Raw genomic sequence first — 23,416 nt, forward strand, 5'->3', positions numbered from 1 at the left:
AAAAACAACCGAGCATCATGTGAGCCGGCACATCTGATTGGTTACTCTCGTTTCCGCCATGTTTGTTGCCTCGAAACCTTGGGATCTTAATGGCGCGGAGTGGGCAGAGTAGGTGTGGCGAAGCTGTGACGTATGGCTTCACGATTTTGTTGTACGGGCAGATCCTCTATTTTAAAACATCCTTGGTGTCTAGTGTGCATGATTTTATGGAATCTTATACAAATGCTTTATAGTTCTTTATCTTTCTTTTATTGTAACATAAAGTCAATCAATTGTGAAAAACATCAACGCTTTATAGTGTACAGTTACAAATCTATATTTTATCTATTAAAATAAGTTCCCTTTATAAACAATTGACGATCATTCATTACTATTACTATATATATATATATATATATATATATATATGTACCGTGTCCTGCGAAAGCGAACTAAGCGCCACTTTCATACTTTTGAGAAAATTACGTTTAAAGGTTGATGTCCAGCATTAATGTAGACGTAATCAAAAGTGAAATTATGTTTCTTTTTTTGAAAGGTGTTGGTTTTCCTCTCTTTTCGATTGTACAAAACGTTCTAATGCTTATCAGGAACCAATTGTCGCATTTACGTGGATTTTCAACTTTTGGCGCTTAGTTCACTTTTGCATAACACGGTACATATATAAAGTTAACAATTACATACTAATCAATTGGCTTGACTTTACTCAAAGACTTACTAAAACTTTAGGCAATACGACGACTTTTAGTGGCAATAATAGAAGTAAAAAAAAAAGCATATCAAAGAAATGTGTTTAATACACTATAGGAATAACTTTCAATAGCTGAACTTCTCATCTAAATGGTGGCGGTTACCCATATTAAATATCACCCAAGAAAATACAAAACACACGAAGCAATAATAACTCTTAGCAACTTTGAAAATAAGAACAATTAACAATAATAGTATTTCAATACCGTCTTCATGGAAATGTTCAACTTTTATTTATATTGTGAAACAATTTAAATATAAATTTATTTAATATTTGTACTTAATATGCATTTTATCATACTGGGACGTAATGTCTGGTACATCTGGCCTACTAAACATTTTTCAAAAGCTAACAATTTTTCTTTTGCTAGTTTTTCGCAAGTGAAAAGAGATAATGAAATGTAACTTACCTCAGTAATAAATAATGTTATTTTACATCCGAAAATACGAATCGGAAGAATTTGCAGTGCTGCCAACCATAGAAATTACAGTATGATCAAAATTTGAATTACCCAAAAATCTAGGTTATGGCAGCGACTGGAAAAATGAACTCAACGGTAATTGATGACTTATCATGCTATCTGTGTTCCTTGTTAATTACTTTTTAAATAATATTTGTATTTTAATTCTCTGTTCATTAAAAATTATTTATTTTTTACTCTTTATTACAAAATAAATACAAATATTATTTAAAAAGTAGTAGTTACGTGGTTTGCATTCATAGAAGTAAGCTACCTCATAACGTTATTTAACCTAAGCTAACTAACATACTTACCTGAGACCTATAGCATAATCTAACCTATCAATTATACCTAAGTCATGAAAGGAATTAAAACACTTTCCTTGGAATGTTGTAGGAACGACAATCATCTGCTGGGCATGAGTACCTCATTCGGGAAGAAAAAGGAATTTCTGCAAATAATAATAATAAAAAAAGCGAGTGAAAGTAAAGGTTAACTTCAGTAGTGCCGCAACGTTTTCACTAAACATTTGGACATTTTACAAGAGAAAGGAGGTAAGAAATGTTGATTTGGTGTTCTTATGTGACCTTTAGGTGTGTAAGCTCGGAAGTAAAGTTATGTTTAATACGAGTAATTATATGTAGAAGTTGGTACTATTTGCAAGACGCGGAAGCTTTGGATGCTTCAGGAACATGATAGTCTTATGGCAAGGCGAATCTGTGAGTTAGATATGATATTACTGCGTTGAGCTTAATTGAATTATATAAGAATAATAGAAAGGATCTATTGAATGTCTATGAAGCACAATTACTCAAGTTGAGAACACATAGTAGAAAGTGTGGGAAGCAGGGGAGTCATTTAGGGGGCAGGGAGGGGCATTTGTTTCCCCCCTGAGTTTCAGATATAAATGTTATCAATAGAATAGTAGTAAGTCAGTGAAAACGCGAAATTTTAGTTATATCAATGGGTCTTGCCCCCCAAGCCAAATCTGAAATGACACTACTGGTGGGAAGGAAGTGAAAATCAACAACTACAGAGGAACTTATCGTTTCTGTTGTGATGCAAGATACGAAGTGCAAAATGAATGGTAGAAAAAGGAGCAAAAGTGGGATCACTTTTCAAAATGTCAATATTCCCTAATGTAACCTAACTCAATCTAACTTAACGTAACAATTTTTAGTGTTTTAAAAGATAATGCAACGTAACCTAATCTAATGTATCGTAACGTAACTCAACGTGATAAATCGTAATGTTTTAAGTGCTTCTTTGTAGGTTTGAAACTGAGGGGTACTCTAAATTTAAAGCAAAATTAACAAAGCAAGTACCGGTATGTTATTAAACATCTCGCTAATATCTGCTTACTCTCTCATCTACCAGTCTCACACCCATTCTTCCTTGATACTCTTCAAGCTGACGCTGAAAGTGACGCCCCGTATAAGTATAAAGATAACCGAAAAAGGCTGTGTTCAATTGGCCTTCAGACCGTAAGTGGAATGCGAGTGGAGATAAGGCGAAGATCAGTTGTTGGTGTGGGTATATCCAACATACCACCTGGTTGTGGCAGTTCAGTTACACCGTAAAGTTGCGTAAGGACAGATTGAACATAGGACTTCTACAGAGCGTCATTATGCGTGTATGCTGTACGAGTTCAAACTGGGGTCAATCGCCGCCTCAGCGGTGCGGAAGTTACGCCAGGCCTTTGGGAGGGGTCGTGACTACGCAGACAGTGGATTAACAAATTTAAGGACGGTGACAAAACACTCGAGGATGCATCACGTGCTGGAAGACAAACACGTGTACAAAATGAGGATATTCAGGCAGCAATTAAGGCGAACAGTGGCCAGACGTCAAGAACTGGGACTACAATTCAATGTGAGTGGCTAAACCATTCGACAGCATTTCCATCAACTTGGGAAGCACTACAAGTGGGTCGATGGGTCCCACATGATTTTACTCTGGGCCAAAAGGCAACACGAGCAGACACCTATGTTTCTTTGCTGTCTCGTCTGAGAAATGAGCCATTTCTGGACAATAAATTGACATGTGATGAGAAGTGAGTCCTGTACGAAGCTCCATGGCTCCGTCATCATTGGTTAGTATCGCACGAACCGGTTCCTAAAGAGCCGAAACCAACACCAAAAGAAGGTCCTCGTGTGTGTTTGGTAGACTGCTCGCGGTATAGTGCATCTGGAACTGCTACTAGCTAGTCAGGGCATCAATCCAACTGTGAACTGTCATCAGTTGAGGTTGTTCAAGAAAAACTCAAAATTTTGGAGCCAGAACTTCTGAATCGCAAAGGAGTTCCTCCTGTTACAGGACAACGCTAAGCTCCACGTGGCTAGGCTGACCCGAGACACCATTCTACTCCTTGGATGGAAAACAATATTGCATCCTCCATACTCCCCGGACATTGTACCGTCCGATTTTCACCTGTTCCATTCCTTGGACAATCACTTAGAGGACGCCAGTTCAAATCCCTAGTAAAGGTGCAAAATGCACTTGATAACTTCTTCGCTTCACGGCCCACAAAGTTCTACCGCGATGAAATCCACGGTCTTCCAGAACTTTGGTAGAATATCGTCGATGCTGATGGGATAGTTTTGATCTTCCAGGTACATCTTAGGTGACATCGATGTTTAAAGATGGTGGATGAAAAAGCGATAGAACTTTCTTGGCTACCTATATACTTCTACATATCATTAAATGTAATTATTACGCTGTATCTCAATATTGAGCATCCTAACGCCGACCTCATTTGTTTCCATTACCGCACTATGTCCAATTTCAGTACTAAAACTGGACTTTCTTCATGTCACCATCAATTTTGAGCCTTCTCGAGACAAAAGAATTAATTTGCATTAGTCTACTTAACCATATGCCTATAGTTGTTGCGTGCATGCACTTCACTTCATCTTTCACCGACATCATATTTATTTCATAAACATACCTCATGGCATAAACACTCTTTTCTTTAAATACTAAATAATATAAAAATAACTTCTTTTGTTACTACTTGCATCAATATACACACGTGTTTTGTCTGCATTCATATTTAAAGTTATTCTACACCTACATTGAGTTTATATAGGTTTTTCAATTTTTTACTTTCACAAATTACACATACCTCATCACCCAACACATCTCCCAAACATTTCACAAGTTAAATGTTACAAAACCTCTACCAAAGAGAGGGCGTAACCCTCTAATGGCTAGGTTTAGGAATATTATTCCCAATAGCTTAGAATATCGCCTAAATTAAAATAATTAATAAAGAATTCTCTGAATCCCTAATCCTTTATCTTTTATCACCGGTATCTTATCATTTTGGTCATTTCCATTTATAATTTCATTCTCTCAAGCGGCAGTAAAGTAGGCCCGGGTATCAACGTCTATACCTACAGTAAACATATGATGAGCTCTGGGTATTACCCATTGCAGTGGAAGGTTTCTAAAGAATACATGTTCCATAAAAAAGCCCATTCGTGATGATAGTTCATATCGGCCGATTCAATTAACTTCCGCCTTTAGCAAATTATTCAAAAAGATCCTAGTAAATCGAATTGATGTATATATTAAAGCATATGATTTATTACCAATACACCAAGCAGACTTTCGGCCCAAATTCTCTATTAGTGACCAACTGCTCCGCTTAACTTGTTATCGCAAATCTACAATAGGGTTCTTCAATTCTGTCTAGTCCTCATGGACTTAGAAAAAGCTTTCGATAAAATGTGGCATTATGGTTTACTACGCGAACTACAGCTGTTCCGACTGTTCACTTGTTATTTTCAACTTATATACTCCTTTATAACTAACTGTGTCGCATACATTTCAATGACAGATGTACTACCAAGGTCCATTTTTCCTCATACAGGTGTACCTCGGCGTTCCATTCTTAGTCCATTACAGTATATATTATACGCTTCCGACATGTCGAGCCCACCGTCTAATGTGTACCTCTTTCAATAGGCAGACGACACTTTCTTTTCATCGCTTGGGACAACAATTCTTCAGGTCAACAGAAACATACAAATAACCCTTAACAACTTTCTTACTTGGTACAGTAAATGGAAGTTAACTGTGAATACTGCTAAAACATAAGCCATTGTTTCCCTAATCAAAAATTGCGAGAATCGTATGCAGAGACGAGGAAACATGGCACTGGGAAGCAGATGAAATGTCAAGACAAGAAATGCAACGGAACACGGAAGTACTGATGTGTGGAAGGTGGTGTGTGGAAAATGTATGCATATGTGATCTTGAAATATTTCCTAATATAGACAATAATCTTCACATGTAACATATTTACAACTTACATTTAAAATTAATTACAAAAGAGAGACGTAATGTCAGTGCAATTTTGTGACACGATATGTCTCAACATCTCCTTACACATTTAGTTATTATGGGTAATATTTGGCATCATTTAAAATAGCTTGTGTATAAAAATTCTAAAGTTATTCGGGTGATACAACGTTAAAACAATCCCCTGATGTAATATATTTAATCGTGTTCTCCATCGTTTCATTATTAGGTGAAATTGTATACAAAATTTAATATAACATGCATTTGAACCAAATTTAAACTTTCGGATTATTATAAAAAGTTCCGGGAGGTCCAATGGATCCCTATAAAACTTTTAAAATGGACACCTTCTAAACGGATTAACTCAGTAACACATAAATCAATATCTAAGATGATTAAATAAAAATAGCTCTTAAAGTCATATAATTCAAATGTGGGAACAATATCTTAGCTCAAATGTGTATATGAAGAACCCAGACTAGGATGAACGTTATATGCACCTCATTAAACATATCTAGTACAGTTCCAGCCAGAGAAAATTTCTCATTTATTCATATTTGTCATATTTGTTTCTACACTTTCAGGAAGAGTACTATCGACCGGATTTGGAAGCTGTATGAATTACTCAAATACGTTATAATCTTAACGTATCTACCATAGGTAAAATTATAAAACAATACTTAAAATGGTTTTGAAGCAGGAAAAGTATCTACCAAAATCTTCTATTAAATTTGATTTCTAAATCTTTAGAATGATACTTTCGACCAGGTACCATCTAATTTTCAAACAGTCAAACAGTACATGAACCTATACACCACGTCACAAAAAGTACCATAAACCTAATTATTGTTACAAAATGGTAAAACGTAATATTATACGAGTACGTTTGTAGAAAAAAGTTTATGGAATAGAATATACAATAACTTAAATTACTGTACTGGACTTATATAAGTTCATTGTGCATCAGTGAAAATTCACATATAGTGCATTGTTACAATTAAAATACATTAGTAAATTCAAAAAAATATAAGAAACAACAGATATATGTGTAAATAAATAAATAAATAAACAAATAAAGAGAGAGAGAGAGAGAGAGAGAGAGAGAGAGAGAAGGAAGTAAAATATCACACAGAAATTGGATAACCAAATTGCTTACATTTTATATTTGATACAATTTTTTAAGATAAATAGATATCGTCTAAATTTGTCACACTTTTATTTGTTTATTTCATTAAGGGAATTGGTAAATCCAAAGTTCCGATATGATAAGATATATTGACAGCTATTGAAGATATAAAACGTATAGAATGTGAATAACGTTGACCCAGAGAGTACTACTACACACACTAACGGACTAAATATTTCTATTTTGTAGTGTTGTTTGTATTTTTGTGTCAATATATCTGCGTCTTATATTTTTATTTTTATAACTTACATTATGGTTTATTCACTACGTTTAATCTAAACGTATTTTTAATTTACTTTTTAAATAATGGGCACACAATCATAGTCATACGTCTTGCAAATAAAATCAGAAAAATAAACACACTGCTGAACAAGACTGCACTTATTTAATATAAAAACACATTTACACGTGACGTTTCGATCTTCTAGCCAAGATCCTCATCAAACGTACACTTCTGTGTACGTGTACGTCTGATGAGGATCTTGGCTAGAAGATTGAAACGTCACGTGTAAATGTGTTTTTATATTAAATAAGTGCAGTCTTGTTCAGCAGTGTGTTTATTTTTCTAAATAATGGGATTGATTTAATATCTTTTATACTTTTCATCAATGCATTAAATGGTTGAGTAATATTATATTTAACTTTATTCATACAATAAATTGCTGAATTAACAACGTCTATTACAATTTCATTCTTTTTTCTAGTTTTATCAACATTCGAAGTAAATTACTAAGTATATTACATGAAAGCAATTACGTACAAGAATGAATTTTTATTAGAAAATTGAATAACAGCATAGGCCTATGTCATTCCATAAACAACCTTCACTTGGAGAATACATAGGACGAAAGTAAATTGCTCTTACGGGTTTCGTTTGCTATATGTTTTGTGAAATTGGTTTCTATTCTTCTCAGTACGAGTACTATGGAACAGATACATGTTATGGACACTTAACTTTCAAATAAATTCAGGTCTGTAGAATTTACATTACTCAGTGTGCTGTGACTTATATATTTATTGAAGAGATAAAACGTTACTTGTACGTACTATGAAAACATCCTAATATCTTGTGCCAAAATTTAAGAAAGTGCACCGTAACTTGGTATTCCAAAGATGCTAAATGCAAAAGCGATTTCAAAGTCATATTCATGAAATTCAGTTCCTGATTCAGTACATTGAACCGGGTGCAATCTATCGTTGTGGCATATTCATGGACTTAATATTCAAGCTATGATACAAATATCAAATTATTACTTTTGATCCAATCAAACTCTCAGATTTACATCTCCCTAATTTATTTATGACGAATAGAAGGGGAATCTGAACCAAGGAAAGATCTATCATTTAAACACATCTTTCAGGAACCTATCTATATCTTCACAATATTCTATGTATCATACATTTCATTAATTCACTTCAATAATTAGCTATAATACAGTTCAAATGAATCATAATGTACCTCTTCCAAGGATGGACCTAGTGTTTAATCTACGTAAGCTAGAATATAGTTCTAAATAAATGAGAGATCAATTACCTTCCCATTCCAAATATAGTATTTGGCAATTTTGTACCCATCCAATCGAACACCCAACTTTATAGAGGTATGTTCCATACTTCTATAAAATATTTATCAATTGTAATCATTTAACAATTTCCTAATTTACAGGGTGGGCCAATATATCTCTTCAAAACTTCGACTGGTTTGTGCCATGCTATCTATGTTCTATTCAAAATAATAGACTAATGCACTCTTCATATGACCATATGCCGTAATACTAATTTCCGATGACAAAATGGAACAAAATCCTCCCTCATGTGAAAAAGTATTGATTACGTATAGTTTTGGCAACTTTTTACCGGGAACGGGACAATTTAGAACCACCCAAATTTACAGGGATATATACACAAGGCCTATACAACAATAGTCAAGTTTTGTTTGATAATTTCTAGATTTAAGGGTGGGCCAATACATTTACTTAAAATTTTGGCAGAGGTGCACTATAGTCCCCATATAATATGAAAAAAATTGTCACGTGTACCCATCCATAGAATTAAACATTTTCATCTTCATAATTCCTCATCTTAGGGGATAGAATTAGAACATAAACTTCCCAAACTTGATTTGACAGTACCAAAGCACGGCTGTATATAACCCTACCAAATTTTCAGTTTTGACAAAAATAAAGAAAGTAGTCTAATGCAACTTCCCTAAAAATTGAGATGATGAACCATCATATTCATGCCAAAATTTAGAAGGAGTGGTCCTTGTTACCAGTAGCCCATAGTCTCTTGGCCAGGACCCAAGGCTCCTGAGTCAGGTACAGTTTGACTAAGTGGAAGATATACTAGTATATATGTATCATCTTTGAACATGTTTTATTTTGTTAAATTTAGAAATATGCATGAATTTGTTGTTTAAGAATTCAAAACAGAAATAAAGTTCAAGTTATTGCATCAACCATGAATGATTCGATTTAAGATTACGACCCACTTTTGGGAATAGTGGTTACATGGAGTAAATCTGAGTTACGAAGTTATGATGTACGTGTAGCAGTACTATGGCTACGATGAAAACAAACATTGGTTGAAGGAAGCAAATGGGGATTCCTTTATGGATCTCAAAGCAGACTCTATTAAAAAAAAAGTTAATGAAAAATACCCTTATTGGCCGAAAAAAGAAAAAAGTAATGTTATAATAACATTTTGTAGGGTTGAAATAATGAATGGTTTATTGTTCTTTGTTCATCACGTCGGAAAATCACGTATCGTAAGTTCAAATACTATTCCTGATGTACGTGAGACTGTTGATCAAAAGTCTGTTTTAAAGGTCTTCATTCTCGAAAAAATACCAAGAAAATTTAAGTACTTTGTCTTGCATGAAGATATGGATTGGCAAAAAGAAAATTCATTTGAATTCCTCTTAAAAAAATAAGCGAGGATATTTTTCAAGAGTCAGAGACTAGATTTTCTGTACTGAACAATACTGTACCTTATAATATACATTTCAATGTTCAGTATAAGACAGATTTTCGGTCACCAGTCCTCAATAAAGAAGTGCATAGAGGAAAAATCACGCATTTTCTTCTTAGTGACATTTAATATCATGTGAAACTTACTGGAGATTGCGTGAGAAGCTTATCAGTAGGATTCAGATGTTTAGGTGCGCATTTTTTCTTTTAGAGCAACAACGAGCTCCCTAAAAGAAACCAGGTGTGAAATAGGAAATACAGGTACTTTTCCAGGATCATTTTTCTCCCCTTTGATCCCGTTCTCTCTAACATGACCCTAATTCATTTTTCTATTCTTCTACTAACACTCTTTAAACATTTTCTATTCACATTTCCCAATCATCATAGACTGAGTGTGCTGTTGCTTGATATTGGATCTGAACGACGAAGGTGCAATTTCCAAGGCAAACTAACTTCTTCAGCCAGAGAAAATTAAAGATTTGCAGGCATAACTGTTTTGCATCTATAGCTAGAAAAACTGGTATGTGACTATTGTCTTTAAAACCTTACAACAACAATGTATGGAGAAATGAGTAGGCTATTCGCTTCCATGAGGCAACTGTTAAATTGTCTTACCGACGAAAAGCTTCAGGTTAATTTTTAAAAGAATAGGGTGTTGTCAATTCAGGTCAATTTGCAACAATTTGTCATTCCGAATGAAATTGAAGTTTCACCAACTGGAAACTTTAGCATTTACAAAGAAGAATTATCTTCAAATACAAAGGGACTTGTATTTAACAACTTTGAGATGCTTAATGTTGTTAAGTAGCGTTTTAATACTTTTGCTTTCAAATTCTATTCTATCCAATATCATAGAGAAATACGTAGTTTGATGTAAATAGATTCAGGTTGATTTAAATTAGATGAAAGTATAATTTCAAAAATAGCTAACGAGGAAGGTCCATAAACCGTGAGAGTTGAATTTTGATAAAAATTAGTGAGAAGATTCAGTTCGAGTTGCTAAGTAACGTAGTAATAGTCACTCGATGCGCAAATGCTTCGTTGAGCTGCTACACCGACGCCATCTTGAAATCCTGTAGGCAATGTCCAAGAATACCCTTTTAGCACAAAAATGAAAAAGCTTTTGATATATATGACTTCAGTATTGTAAACCAAGGTAAATGATCTATATGTGAGAGTACTTCCAGTGCATCGCCGCCATCTTGAAAGGCGCCATATTGAATCGTCGTCAAATATGATAAATGGCAAGGGGGTCATGTGGGGTATCAAATAGAACTGGAATTTACTCCTGAATTCATTTCCGTAACAAAAATTTAGATATCTGTTTTCACTTCAGAGTTAAGAGCTCTCTCGCTCACAGGAACATACAAAAACTAAGCAAGTAAAATTTGTGATATGAAATGCGGTCGTGCAAACACTTGCATGATTTTAACTAATGCAATAGTAGTTATTTGATCTACAATAGCCACTGTACCAATCAGATCTTGAGACTAGTGAAAGATAATGTTAATTAAATCGAAATGCCTGTAGTGAAAAATGGAATAGCAGCATTGTAGCAAATTATACCTATTTCAAAATCGCTATATATATGAGTCTGTGTGTGTTGCGATTATGCATAGCATTTAAATGCTGTAATATAAGTTAGGTGAAAGGGCACATATGGTTTTAAAGAATCTGTCTTGAAGTTATTAGAAACTTAATAGAAAAATATATTAGAAAAATAATATAAACTATTGCACATAAGCAAATATTAACTTACTAACCTTTTGCTCTTCAATTGTGATTAGGGAGATGCAAAACGTAGTGATTAGCACACAGCATCATGGAGCAGTGCAAACACTTAACAAATGCACTTTCGTCACAATCTTCATGACCACAGACACTATTTTCTACTAGTCTTGAGAACATTTGTAAATGACCCAACTATTGCTCCTGTTACGTACTCACATTTCTGCCATGCATATGCGAGCATGTCCTTTAGGACTGGCGCACAAAATTGATGATACACAACAGAATGCATTTTCTTTATGAAAATTCTGCCATATAACTTGTACACCGAACAAGTGAACACCTGCTACAATCAGTTATTTATCACAGTTTTGATATGAAAACTAGTCTTGCCCATATTATAAGCAAGTGTTTTATCGTTAAAGGTGGAAAGATGCAGATATTTAATTATTTTATATTGAAGGGAAGAGTAAGAAAGAGGCTTGTTTTATGGATTGCAACTTGGAATTGAATCTTGTAATAATCTTTACTGCCACATATTCTTAGCAGTTGTGCATGCATTCTCTTATCACTAATAGCAGAACAGACACAAGAAAACTGAATTCTAAGTTTCCAGGTGTATCTTCTAAGAATTGGCTGTGAACTGATAATTTAAATCTCCTTCATTGTTCAATGTGGCAGCAATAAATCGATTGTATTTAGAGAAACTGTCAATAAATACATTAAAGTATTTTAACTTCTAATATGCACGGTAAATTATAGGTCGTCAAATATGAGTATTGGAAAGGAACGCAATATTCTGCAACAATGATGGTCTTTGCGTAAGGGTTTTAGATTGGAGAATAAAACTTAAGACACTATAACGGACCACGTAAAATTGCCTAAAAGAGATTTTTGGTTTGATACAATTCAACGTCCCACACGCCTGCTACGCTAAAGGAGACGTGGACCTACTGATTATAGTGGAATCCGAACCATTTTGGTCTTTCAACTAATATGTACCAGTTTATATATTTTTTCTAACATATATCTGAACAATCCCTTTGGTATTCTCTGCTTGTCAGTACTATTAAGCATGTGTTTCATCGACCAACAGTCTATTCCATCGCACTTTGAAATAGGTATAACTTGTAGCATGCTGATATTCCATTTTTCACTACGGACATTTCAATTTAATTAACGATTTCTCTTACTAGGCTCAAGATCTGATTGGTATAGTTGCTATTGTACTGCATTAGTTAAAATCATGCAAGTGCTCGCACGACCGTGTTTTATGACACAAGTTAAACTCGCACAGTTTTTATATGTTCCTGTTGGTAAGAGGGCTCTTAACTCTGAAGTGAAAACAGATATCTAAATTTTTGTTACGGAAATGAATTCAGGAGTAAATTTCAGTGCTATTTGATACTCCACATGACCTCCTTGCCATTTATCATATTTGACGGCGATTCAATATGGCGCCTTTCAAGATGGCGGTCATGCACTGAAAGTACTCTCGCATATAGGTGATCTACTTTAGTTTACAATACTTAAGTCATATATATCAAAAGCTTTTTCATTTTTGTGCTAAAAGGGTATTCTTGGACATTGCCTACAGGATTTCAAGATGGCGTCGGTGTAGCAGCTCAACGAAGCATTTGCGCATCGAGTGACTATTACTACGTTACTTAGTAACTCGAACTAAATCTTGTCACAAATTTTCATCAAAATTCAACTCTCACGGTTTATGGACCTTCCTCGTAAGTGAAATAGGACTTTTTATATCCTCTTTCTGTTTATTTTAACAAATTTTCTCCTGTTCATTTGTATGAAAATTGCCTCTGAAATTTAATTGTACTTTTAAGAAATAATACTTTCAACAAAATGAATACTTTCAAATATCTGGGACTAATATTAACAGACCAAAATCTTATTCAGGGAGAAATTAAATGTACACTAAAAGAAAGAAATTTGGGTTATTATTTAGTTCAAAATCCTTTGCCGTCGAGAATTCTGTCGAGGAATTTGAAGCTTAAAGTATATAAAACAATAATCTTGGATGTTGTATTGTATGGTTGCGAAATATGGTCGCTTTCACTCAGGGAAGAACATAGACTGAAAGTATTTGAGAACAAGATCCTAAGACGAATATTTGGACCCAAGAGGGACAGGAATGGGAAATTACAGAAACTTCATAACGAGGAATTGAACAATTTATACCACTCACTAGGCATTGTTAGGGTCATCAAGTCTAGGAGGCTCAGGTGGGCAAGTCATGTAGCCAGAATTGAAGAAACTAGGAACACTTTCAAAGTTCTAACTAGAAATCCAATCGGAAAACGACCATTAGGAAGACCTAGGCCCAGATGTGAGAACAATATAAAGGCGGATCTCGCAAAGATAGGAATATAAAGTAGAAACTGGATTCAATTGGTTAAGGATAGAAGTCAATGGAGAGCTTTTGTGAACGCGGCATTGAACCTTCGGATTGCATAGGCCGTAAAGTTATTTAGTTTTATAAGAAATTTTGGGACACATAAATGCAAAGCTTTACTCGTTAAGCTAAATTAAAACATAAATTGAAACAATACATGATATTCGTAACTCAGTTATGGTGTGAGCAGCCATAGCACTATTTATTTTTTTATTTATTTAACAATCACCAGGTACAGCTCAGAGGCCATTTTACATTGGATATCTAACAACAAGAATAACAATGGAAAGGATTTGGAAAGGTATCGGCCAGGGCTTATTTAGTGTTTACTATCCCGGAATTTGCCGAGTGGGACTGAGGAAAGCCCTGGAAAACCCGTCAGGATGTTTGGCAGCGGGAATCGAACCCAAGACCTCCCGAATTCGAAGCCAACACTACCGCTACTTCGCTCGATACTATACTCTATACTCAGTATCAAGTTAGGGTTTCAAAGTATTAATATGGTATTATTTGAGGCAACTATTTTGATAATTGTTGTGTTAAACTGGCAATATTGTTACATTATATTTGAAAGTTTTTGCATACATCCCTTCGTATATTGAGTGCTGATTATTCTTAGCTTTGAATTTTTAAAATAAACTTTGAATTTCATTTTCTTCCTCAATTTTATTGTCACAGTTTGAATATATGTGTATATGTTATTAGTTAAGAGTAAAAACAAGAAATATAAAATTTAAAACATTCTGGATTCCATTTTATTATTTTTTCTATTGTTGTGCTGTGAAACATTAAATTTGACTCAATAACGTACGAAACGTCATAACATATAGTATTTTTTTTTCTATTTGCAGTATGATGCAATTAAGAAAAATAAAAAGAATGGGACACAGATAAGGTTGTTGATACTTTTATTCAAAGTAAATTAAACACACATTTGTACCACTTACACAAAAAGCTGTTCATTAAATTGCACTAACGTACATCTATTTTTGATTTGTAAGCACTGGCGCAAATCCCGGAGGAATAAGGGGGGCATGTCCCCTCCAATCTTGGAACTGTCCCCCCAATAATCTGATTTGAAATGTGTTTTTGGGGAGAAATTTGATGATTTTTGTCCGATTACGACAAAGGAACGTGAGATGAAATTGATGTTTCCTAGAATAAGTCTGAAATGTGCCCTCCTCCCAACGTTGAAGACAACTCTGTAGGGATGCGCACAAGTCGAGACATGTCTCGAATCTCGACTCGACTCGACTCGAATTCTAGTCGAGATTCGAGTGGAGACAAACTTTGTAAAATTCGAGTCGAGTCGAGACAGCTCGTGAAAGTCTCGACTCGACTCGAACGTCTCGGAAATCTTTCTGTAATTTTTAATATTATTTTGAAGAAAGTACTCATTCAGAAACACTCGGTACGAGAATTTCGGAAACTGCAGGACTTGTCAGGTGTTCGAGGAGTGCTGTGGTGAGTGTCTTCGACAAGTAGCGAAACCAAGGGGAAACGACGTACAAACGTCAAGGTGTTGGGCGCCCCTCACCTCATTACATATGTCGGACGTTGTAGGCTGAGCAGACTGGTAAAACAGGGCAGGCAGCGAACTGCGTCTGAACTAACATCAGAGTTTAATGCTGGGCCAAGTACAAGTGTGTCTGAACTAGTGTTGTAAAATTTCCGGAAATTTTGAACCTGTTCGTAAAAAACGGCATTTTTTTTATTTCTTTCCGGAAAAAATGGAAACATTGAAAAAGTTTAAAATGTTTGTATAAGGTTAATATTACTAGTAATGATATCTTTTTTTTTTTTTTTGAAAAATATAAGTTCAAAAATTTCAATATTGCGAATATTAAAATATAGCAATCGAAAATAAAACTATTCCAATTATTATCTGTATTAAAATACTAGATTTACGCGTTTGTGTTTGTCCCCACAGAAAAGTTTATATGTTTGTCTCCACCTTTCGACAATGAGATATTGAACCCACAAGTGCTAGAAACGTGCCGTTTTCATTGTTCGATTCCAAATTTTGTGTAAATTGTCCAGTTCTAATGAATATTTTAAAATAATGGCCATTAGTTCTTTATTAAATTTTTAGGGGTACACTGGAAGTACTGAAAATATTTAAAAGCTTCATACCCTACGAGTTATATATTTCAACATCACATCGTTGTATATAGGGGTTGTATATCTCTCAGGTGTTTGTTTCATGGCCAAATGGCAAGAAAACGAAGGGTAACCATTTCTCTAGTCTAAGATGAATCTTCATTGTTTGGAGAGTTTTTTAATGAAATCCGTATATAACTGGTATAATTAATTGTGTGTATAATTTATTTACTTATTACATAATGCATGCAAAGAAAGAAAACACTGGTCATATATGAACTAGAAATTCCAACCACAAGTCTGCTAAAATCTTGCAAACGGTGCGAGATAGTGAAAAAAAATAGTCGAAAAGATTTCTCCTTTATGATACCCCTCCAATTGTATCTGTAAAGGGACATGTACAGATATGAGGAATGACAAGGAGATTCATGCTCATATGTGAATAATGCGCTGTGTAGAGAGCTCAGATCAGCTACTTGAAAATTAATACTCTGCACTTATTTCTATTATGTCCTTTGTTCTTGGATGTGCATTAAGTACAGAAGTTACAGTTATATACAGTTACATGCATTAATTACAGTTACATACAAGCCTACCAACATGAAGTGTTCTGTTGCAACAAATAGGTCTCTTAAATAAAAATGAGTTCTCAATATGCTCTTTGGTCTGGTGAAGGTTTGTTAATTTTAACCAAATTACTTCTTAAGAGAAAGAGCAGTTGGCAAATTTCACTAATACTTATGCACTAAAACATATAATTACTATTATTTAATATTTTAATATAGGCACTTATATAAACTTTATGTACAAAATCCTGTATGTAAACAAATATATGTTTTCTAGTGCGACAGATTATCTATTACAATCGAAATGAAAGTGACTATGTTTCTGACTTAATAACTCTCGAATCATCAGACCAGCCTCGATAAAATTATCAACATAGATATGGTTCGGGATGGTTTTTATCATTTTACTTTGGAGGTGCAACTTGAGGGAAGGAGAAAGAGGAAAATGACATATTAGTGTGGAATCCTCAATTTTCGGGGTCGCTGAAATTAACAATGACACTTCCGATGCCATTTAAATCAAAATTCAGCCCCACAACTTAGAGGAGGGAGGAGATATATAAAAGTTATTGAAAATGACCGATATTCGTGTCGAATCGATAGTTCCCGGGGTCGCTAAGATGAACAGTGACACTTCCGGCCGTTTAAATCCAAATTCAGCGGAAGGGAGAAGTGTCTTATGTCGATTTTTTGTCGGTGCGCAACGGTAGGCATACTGACACCTTTTAATGGTAGCGGAATATTTCCTTTTCTGTCTTAAAAATGGATTGGCAAGAAACTTAAAGAAAATACCAAATACCGGTAGTAAATGTATAGCTTTATTGGAAATCAGAGGGTTCTTTTGTTTGTTTTCGTTTTCCTTTTTTCTTTCAGGAGAAAGAGCTGTGAATCTTTGTTCCTTCTTGAAGCCAATTAATAATATTCAGGGATTTTTTTCCTGTTCATTCCATGTTCGCACGGTAATATAAACCATAAAGGCTCTGAACCGACCAGATTTTTTTTCCTGAAAAGACTGATGTCTCCCAACAAATTTGTCTGTCGCTAATTTAATGGCCATTAGACCTTTGGGGATTCAATGGTATAATTTGTACCATACGGGTGTTTCATGGTACATTGCGTTATAACTCTCCTATTTGAGCTTTTCCGTCCGCTTTTTGTTTTCCAAGTTCGGAGGCATTGTAGAAGACCTTACGTATGATTTCACACCTTCCTGCGTCGAGTCATAGGAGGTGATGACGTCATAATTCTGAAATATATTTTCTTTTATTAAGCCTATGTTCATTATTTCTTGGGGGCTTATTTTTGCACGTAGAAGATTGAAGTCTTGCACAACATTCAGTCCACCGAGTAGTATTTAGCAGATTTTTTCAGATTTCTGCGTTAAAACAGAGGGGATCCAGAGGTGCAAAAATTGAAAAAAGGGATATTTTTACCAAAAAATCTCTTTCTTCGAGATTTTCCCGCCTTAGATACGTGATGGAGACATGTGAATAGTACCGCCTAAAACGCAGTTCTATTCTGAAGAAAATTATGTGCAAACCATGATCCTAGGGTAATTAGGGACGTCTCAGAAAATTTTACAAAATGTCCTTCTGTATACGGTAATATGGTACATTGTCGATATATATATATATATATATATTTTGACGGGCTTACTTTTGCACCTAGAAGATTAAAATTGTGCATAAACATTCAGCCCACTTAGTAGTATTTATCAGATTTTTTCAGATCTCTGCGTTAGTACAAGGGGGTTCAGAGGGGCTAAAAATTGAAAAAAGGGATATTTAGACCAAAAAATCCTTTTTTCGGGATTTTCCTGCCTTACATACATGATGGAGACATGTGAATGGTACCGCCTTAAAGGCAGTTCTATTCTGAAGAGAATGATTGGCGGATTATAGTCCCAGGGTAAATAGAGATGTCTTAAAAATGTTTTACCTGAGATCATGGTGTTTTGTGGTAATTTGGAGCATTGTGGGAATTCTTGATAGAAATTTCTTCCGCCCTTAGTATTCAAGATAGAAACTTGAAATTTGGCACACTCATTCAGTATACAAAGTACTATTTATCAGATGTTTTGGAGATTTCTACGTTTACACAGGGACGCTCCACAGGGGCCCAAAATGTAAAAAAAAATTCACCCGAAATTTTCCCTTTGACATAATTTCCCCTCTCCTGGTATATGGTATGAGCATGCAAGTGGCACCATTTGAAAGCCAGCTTTATTCTGAAGAGAATGAGGTATAAACCATGATCCTAGGATAAATAGTGACGACGCAGTAGCTGCTTGACTGAAAGTCTAAAAAAATACCCCAAAAACCCCGGATGCCGAAAGGGTTAGAGATGGAAAGTTGAGGGTTGAATTCCTGAGATAAACAAAGCAATAAGGCAAAAGTGGATGGTGAGCAAAAGTCAGACTCTGTCTCCCTTTCACAAATGGGCATTCAGTAAATGGAAATGTGCATTCAAGATATAGAATTCAATTATCTATACAAGCCAGTTACGAGTCTCTTGTTTTGGCCACGGGTGCAGTCCAAGCTACCCTTTCCTGCTACAATTTTACAATTTAGAATTTAGCTTCATACGACAATTTAGGATTTAGCTTCATTGTGTAGCCTACCGAAGGACCACACAGATGTTGTCGAAACTATGATGCTATTGTTTCTTTGTATACTTTGGCAGAAACTTCTTTGGATATCGAAGCCTGCTCACTTTTGTTACTTGCAGGCACGTTGAGAAAAGCAATTTAGTAAACCAAGCTTTCTGTCTAAAATCTTATTTTTTTCGCATTGAGAAGCAACTTCAACTCTCGAGTTTGTGCTCAATTACAGGTGGAAAAGATTGAACTTCCAACCATAGCGGCTCAAGAGATGTTGTGAGTCTCAACATTTCGCAAGCGGCTTCGGTTTCGGGGACACTAAAACATCGTTGGATGAATTTTCAGCAATGAAATATCTTTCATTTAGTTGGTCGTGTGATTTGTTGCGTTGTGTGGCAAACAAGAAAGCTGTAAATATTTTCGAATTATGAAAATTTTAATTGAATCTTAAAGATACGTATAAGTGTGTAGTGTGTAGAGGAACATCGAGTAGTTATCTCCAGATATGACAAAAAATATAGCGCTTTTTTAAAATTGCCAAGGACCATGTGACTACATTTCTTATCTTATGAGCCATGTTTTAAAATATTATACTGTCTTTTCGTAATTTACGTTGCTGTCTGGAATAGGCTATAAAACGTAGATATTTCAACGGGGACGAACGTAGGGGGTGGAATTTGGGGGTCCGGACCCCCGAAATCTTGATTTTTGTGCAAATTTAGTCTAATTCTAGGAGCAAGTTTACAAAGTTTAATATAATATCATCAAATTCAACTTGAAGCCCCCCAAATACCTTTGATCCTTCCGAAATAAATAGGGGCATGGTGTCTCAGTGGTAGAGCGTTCACCTCCGGTGCTTGGGGTCCCTGGTAGAAACTTTAGAAACATTTTTAAACGAACATCACACTTGCATTGGCAATAGTTTTGAATGCCATTAAAACACAATAATCCTGAAATGGAAAGGAAAATAGATGCATCTTAAATGTAGAAAACTAATTTTAATTTAATGTCTAAGCAATCTATGTCTAAACGAATGGAGTTAAAATAGCTCAAAGATGGAGGTAGTTTAATTCTTGACTGACGAGGAACTTACAGCAATTTGGACAAATATTTATTGACTATTGAAACTAGAAGTATTTATTTAGGTAACTTCTATTACACCCTTTCTTCCTCCACAAATTATGAAATTATAAGCAAAGAGAAAGTCATGAAATAGCTTTCATTAGAAAGAGAATATATTTTGTTTAAGATTCAGATAAAACTTCGAAATTGATAGTAAAAAAAAGTATTAATCAACATTTCGTTGATAAAATGGTTACATCTATGTTAAGTTGTGAAGTTATGAAGTTATGTTATGTACTTTCAAACATTTCGCTTCTAATGTACAGGTAAGCAACATTTAAAGTTCCTTTCGGTACTATTGTTGTAAATTTGTTAACAACGATATTTAGATTAGTAAGGTAACAAGTGCTTCACTATAAAATCATTGTTATTTATTTATTTATTATATTTTTAAATGCGATTAAACTAGACGCTGAGCAAAACGATACGTTTATTATAAAAAAATATTAACGTGTAATAGTTTCGTCAACTATTCACTTGGCTTCATCAGACACTATGAATACACAGGTAATGATATATTATATGTATGAGAAGCAGCAAAAAATCCCTGAATGCTGATTGGCTACCACTTATGTATTTATAGTGTCTGATGAAGCCCAAGTGGATGGTTGGCGAAACTGTTACACGTTAAAATTTTTTTACAATAACGTATTGCTTTGCTCAGCAAGTACTTTAAATTGGATTGAAGTCTACTAAAAACAAAGCTTGTACAATTATTATATTTATTTATTAAAGAATATGAGAAACGATAAAATAGTAATATATATATATAGTTTGTATTATATTAATATATAATTAACACAAGTGAAAATATTGTTATAGAAGATAAAACATTAATAAAAGTAAAAATATAAAATACATTTGTATAGAAAATCAATATATATAATACTTATACTTTACTTTTTATATTTATACTTTTAACTATTTATACTGTAAAATAGCTGTGCATTAAATGTGAAATAACTAAGTAATAATTGTGTAAATTTTTAAATTAATTTGCTAAATTTAATTACTTTATTAAATTATATTTATTAATAACAAAACTATAAACATTTAACACTTAACAAAACAAAACTTTTATTAAATTTGTACATTGCCAAACAGTTTAAATAAGCACGTATTTGTTAATTGTTACTTTTCAAATTATTAATAAACACAACTAGTTTTTTTATTTTCTGTATTTTCTTCTGCGTAGCTTAACATTTTACCGTTTTTTGAATGCCAGACTCAGGACTTTACAGCCAAACAAAACCACGAAAAACAAATTATAAAGGGGTATTCGCCTGACGGTTTAGAAAGGTGCAGAATTGTCGGAGAGAAGCACGTTGCACCAATAGAGGACAACCGACTCTATAATTCAAAAATACCATTCTGTACGTTCATCGTCGCAAACACATTTAAATCTCTCATCAAAGTAATAAAATAAAGGTAAAAAACATTATAAAAGGCACATCGTAAAGAAAAAAAGTCGACGCTCCTAGCAAATTAACGAAATAAAAATCCAAATTTTGACAAATTCCAGCATTTCCAAAATTCCAAATGACCAAAACAACGCCATCCCCGTTAAAATATCAGGCTAGTGCTCATTCCTTTATCTTAGTTAAAACCTTTCTCTTTCTCTTACCTTTCCCACAACTAGTCATTTTCAAATAGAAACATTTAATTTTCATTTAAATTCAACCATAAATTTACAGTGAAGTACTGTGTTGTGCATCAGTTTCATCCCCAATTGTTACATATATTAAATAAATATTTTAAGAAAATTATTCTGAGCTACAACTGATGGCACAGCAACGGCACAATACTTTAATTTTCTATGTTTCTGGAATATCATATAAACTATATCATTCATATACTGCTATTAATATTATGTGCACTTATTGCATGCTGCCAATTTTGTAAATGTACGAATACATTAATTAATTTTATCCGTAAGTGTCATTTGTGAAGAAAGAGAACAATAATGAAAGCAGAAAATTTTATTTAATTTTACTGGTATAAGACTATCACCTTCGATTAGATGTACTGTTCACCATTGTATTACATTTAATAAATAAAAGGATAAACCTTGTTTCATTGTAGTATTACAAAACACTAAGGTCATTCAAATATCAATACGGCGAATTGAGAATATTTGTCTTCACCATCTGACAACATTGCTCTGAGTGTACAAACTGACTTATATTTATAAGAATAGTTAGTCTGGTAATTTTAAAGTAACTCTTTTCTCCTTTTCTTTTGTCTTTCTAAAGGAAAACATAACTTTTCTCTACCTACCTTTGTGCATTTATTATCTTACGTGTTCTTCAACTTTAGTATAGAAAAAAAAGAAATATTTCATTTTCTCACTCGATCGTTCTTACAACCATGCAAAGGTGTAAACAGCTGTCATAACAAACCTGTCTAGTTGGTAAATAATCGAAATATACTCTTAACCCAAAGACAATCGACTGTATACAATATTGGTGTTTTTGTTTTCTTCGTTAACTTTTACAATTTTAATATGTTCTGTGTTGTTTGTGTTCTGTCATTGAGAAAAAAAATGTTTCCGATTCCTAAAGAGTTTTTAATCTCACCATAAAAATAATGGTTGTAGATAAAAAACATGACTTTTTTAGTATTAAAAAAGAACGTTTTTTATACTTGATTGGACATGTTCTATTCTTTGCTATTTTAAAGACCTGAGTTTTCTTAGGCATATGTAGCGTTGTTAATCCGTGGAAAAACCCTTGTGGAGGACTTTACTTTTTTATTTGTATGGGTTAGATGGTTGTTACACTTCAGGTATATATATCTGTTGTAAAAATAACTATAAACCAACGAGAAGTTCCAACTTTCCTTTTTTTCCCGATCAATATTCTTTTTTGCTTTAAGTGCACGATTTTTTACATGCTCTTCAGTAAATGAAGAAGAATGAAATGTGCCACGAAGTGGGTACCAGTGCTGTTCAAAATATTATACACCATACAATCAATTCATTTTCAAGGTTTGATTTCAAAATTAGTTGTTTTTCTGGACTAAACAATATAAAAAAAACTTTTATTTCTTATATCCAATTAGTTTCTGATTAGTGTTACTAATGCCATGCTTTGGTTTTGATCTATATCGAAACTTTATATTTTAAATATTTAACATATATTGTTTTATTTGTAAATTTTAAACTGATGTTTATGGAAAGTGCTTTTATGGGGAAGAGTATGTGTAAGGGCATAAGCGCCTA

The 23,416-nt window shown here is 33.9% G+C and overlaps 1 protein-coding gene across 1 annotated transcript in view; it reads left to right on the plus strand.

Moving 5' to 3' along the window:
* The first annotated feature begins 23,052 nt into the window (after positions 1 to 23,052).
* LOC145692078 (uncharacterized) overlaps positions 23,053 to 23,416 on the plus strand; it is a 91,906-nt gene continuing 91,542 nt past the window's right edge. Inside the window, exon 1 of the mRNA XM_081767370.1 lies at positions 23,053 to 23,182. Coding sequence (XP_081623496.1) covers positions 23,110 to 23,182 — 73 coding nt within the window. The 5' untranslated portion in view covers positions 23,053 to 23,109. The remainder of the gene's footprint in view (positions 23,183 to 23,416) is intronic.

The sequence above is a fragment of the Thermobia domestica genome, chromosome 8, assembly GCF_964235325.1.
Source record: "Thermobia domestica chromosome 8, izTheDome1.hap1.1, whole genome shotgun sequence".
NCBI lineage: Eukaryota > Metazoa > Arthropoda > Insecta > Zygentoma > Lepismatidae > Thermobia > Thermobia domestica.